The 3,000-nt window shown below is 49.1% G+C and overlaps 1 protein-coding gene across 1 annotated transcript; it reads right to left on the bottom strand.

Annotated features, from left to right (window-relative positions):
* Positions 1-879: 879 nt before the first annotated feature.
* Positions 880-2,419, bottom strand: LOC131931119 (inversin-B-like). Its single transcript, XM_059287819.1, has one exon. The coding sequence runs from the start codon at positions 2,417-2,419 to the stop codon at positions 1,016-1,018; it is 1,404 nt and encodes a 467-aa protein (XP_059143802.1). The 3' UTR covers positions 880-1,015.
* Positions 2,420-3,000: the final 581 nt, after the last annotated feature.

Raw genomic sequence — 3,000 nt, 5'->3', positions numbered from 1 at the left:
TGCGGTCAGAGTTTCTTTCAGGCATCTCTGTGGGGGGGGGGGGGGGGGGGGGGGGCGAATCAGTCTACTCCATCCCCCCAGAAACGAAGTAAAATTTATATAGAAAATTGATACCTTTACTGTCTGTCCCCCAACCCCCCTCTAACAATTCGTTCTCGCCCCCTCCCAAGATTCCAAGTGCCCCCATCCCTCCGCCCTGGAGAAAAATGAAAGAAACGCTGCTGTCGCTGATGTTGTCATCCCGGCTACAGGACAATCCCCCCCCCCCCCGACATTTCCCCCTGGACATTCCCCCCATATTTACCCCCCGGAGCAATTACCCCCTGTCAATTACCCCCTGGGGAATTACCAACCCACCCCCCCCCCCCATCCACCAAGATAGTATCCTGATTTTAACTCCAACTCTATACCAAAATATTACCTTAATCCTAACCTTAAGACAAAAACGAAAAACCTTAGACATTTCACCTCACCTTAAAATAAACCCAAAACCAAACCCAACTCTAGACATTGATTTAAGCCTAACCCTTACCCTAACCCTAACCCTAACCCTAACCCTAAACCTAACCCTAACCCTAACCCTAACCCTAACCCTAACCCTAACCCTAACCCTAACCCTAACCCTAACCCTAACCCTAACCCTAGACCTAGACCTAGACCTAGCCCAAACTCAAACCCTAGCTTTAACCCTAGCTGAACGTTAAGCTATGACCGGGGGGTAATGTCCTACTGGGGGGGGGGGGGGGGGGGAATTGACAGGGGGGGGGGGAATTGACAGGGGGTGGGGTAATTACTCCTGGGGGAAATGTCCGGGGGTGATTGACGGAGGGGGAAATGCCATGTTCCCCTCATCCCACACTCCTTTTATTTTGGTTTTTCTTCTTGGTGTTATCCCTTAACCCTCTACCCAACTCTTCTATAGTTTTAACTGCAACTAGATCTAATATTGTCTTAACAAAAACAATTGGACTGCACCCCAACCTCCTGACGCCACTGCTGCTGACCCCCTAACTGGTTAAAATATTTCTGAGGTTGTCTCCCTTGTGTAGACCAAATGAAGACTTTTCCCGCTCGAAATGCTGGGTAGTCTGCCCTTGGATTTCTCCCCCACGGGCGTGATGGGTCGAGTTTCTTCAAAAACTGACCTCGGCGCGATCGGGGTTAGAACCCGCTTTGTTTTCACCGCTTGACTGAACTGCAGGTCTCTGGAGCTACGCGCAACGTTCCCTGTTAAAATCCGAGCGCTGGTTTGGGAGCTTAATGCCGGTACGGCGAACCCCGTTGAGCTCTCTTCATACACCAAGGCGTGGTTCTCCTTAACCAACCCAGCCCGGGAGTAGAGTTCCCGAGGGTACGATACGACACGACGATCGCTCAGAGGCCGGGAATGAGCGAAAGCGTGGACAAACTCCTGCGGTAAAGGCAAAACCTCGGATTTGGGACGAGACTTGGAGAAGACGATTTTCTCCGGGAGTCTTTCGTTGGTTGTCGGACTTGGTTGGTAGCCTTGGACAATGTCCAGCAGGCTGTTGTCTTCTTTATGCTTAGCCGTCCGGAGGTCACGTGGTCTTTTCATAGCCGTTTCCGGTTTAAGCGACGACTCGACGCCATTTTTAACCAGTCTCTCGTTGATGTTTAAAGCAGCTCGATGATTTTGTGACATGTTTTGTAAGCTGTCTTCTTCTTTACGTTTCGCGGTTCGAATGTCACGAGTTTTCTTCACTTCCGTTTCCTGTTTTTTCGAGGAATCGACGCCATTTTTAACCAGTCTTTCGTTATAATTCGAAGCAGCACGATAATTTTGGGAAATATTTTGTAAAGTATCTTCTTCTCTATATTTAGCTGTTTTAATATCACGTGTTTTCTTAGCTTCCGTTTCCTGTTGTTTAGAAGAGTCGACGCCATTTTTAACCAGCATGCGCACACAGCGAACGTGCTGAAGCTTTTCCGCCAACTGCAAGGGAGTTAACCCTGCACGGTTTGTCGTGTTGGACTTCAAGCGCGAGTTGTTCGTGGAAAAGTTCAACAGCAGACGTATTGCCGCGGCGTTGCCGCTGTCTACGGCGAGATGCAGTGCCGTGTTGCCGTCGTTGTCTCGAAGGTTAAGGTCACAGCTCTCGTTCTTGACGAGGATTTCCACGACGTCGATCTTTTCTTTTTCCATGCACGCCATCATCAGCGCCGTCCGGCCGTTTTGGTCCTGGGCGTTGACGTCGCAGCCGTGACGTAGCAGCAGGCGGAAGACGTGCGCGCGGGCGTCCTTATCGGAAATTCCCACCGACGCGATGGCCGGGGTGCGCTTGTAGCTGTCCCGTGCGTTAAGGTCGAGGACGTTGGGAATGATGGCTTGGAGACGCTGGACGGATTCCTTAGCGATGGCGACGAACATCTCTCTCGCGTCATGCTGACTTTTGGACATTTTGCTGGGAGGTTTTCAGAACGTTCTGGAAGCCTTGTTTGAATACAGAATCTATCCGCTTCTTGCAATCTTATTACACAGCCATGTCTTTGGTTCGAGCCACCTGGGCTGTCAACCAATGGTACAACTGCCAATAACTAAGGCATCCAAATGGTCACGCCATTTGTACACATTTAAATTATTTTCAGACTTTGATGGTCATGTCTTGTGTGTTGAGTTCATTTTTCTCGATGGAAGTTTGACTGAAAAACAAAGGAAGATGATTAGCTTAGAAGGGCAAAACAATTTAGTTTAAAATATGACCCGGCACTGAAACGATAATCTGGGGACGGCCTGGTCGAATGGTAGAGCGTTAGGTCGATAGCCCGAAGGTCTTAAGCTCGGATCTTGAATGGAATTTGTGACTGTAAGGTCCACGCAGCTCTCATGGGTTGGGAAAAGAAAAGGCGGCTGGGCATAGTGCTGACCCTTCATATTCCGAGATCAAGAAACTCTACTTCATCTGCTCAATGGATCGCTAGGTTCAAAGGTGAATCTTTACTTTTAAAATTAAAACTATAAGTGATCTCTGCACTTTCTTT

This window comes from Physella acuta, unplaced genomic scaffold (genome assembly GCF_028476545.2).
Source record: "Physella acuta isolate Inbredline_101_S28 unplaced genomic scaffold, ASM2847654v3 ptg001894l, whole genome shotgun sequence".
Lineage (NCBI taxonomy): Eukaryota > Metazoa > Mollusca > Gastropoda > Physidae > Physella > Physella acuta.
The sequence above is the reverse complement of the archived record's forward strand: the minus strand, read 5'-3'. Positions and strand labels throughout refer to the sequence as shown.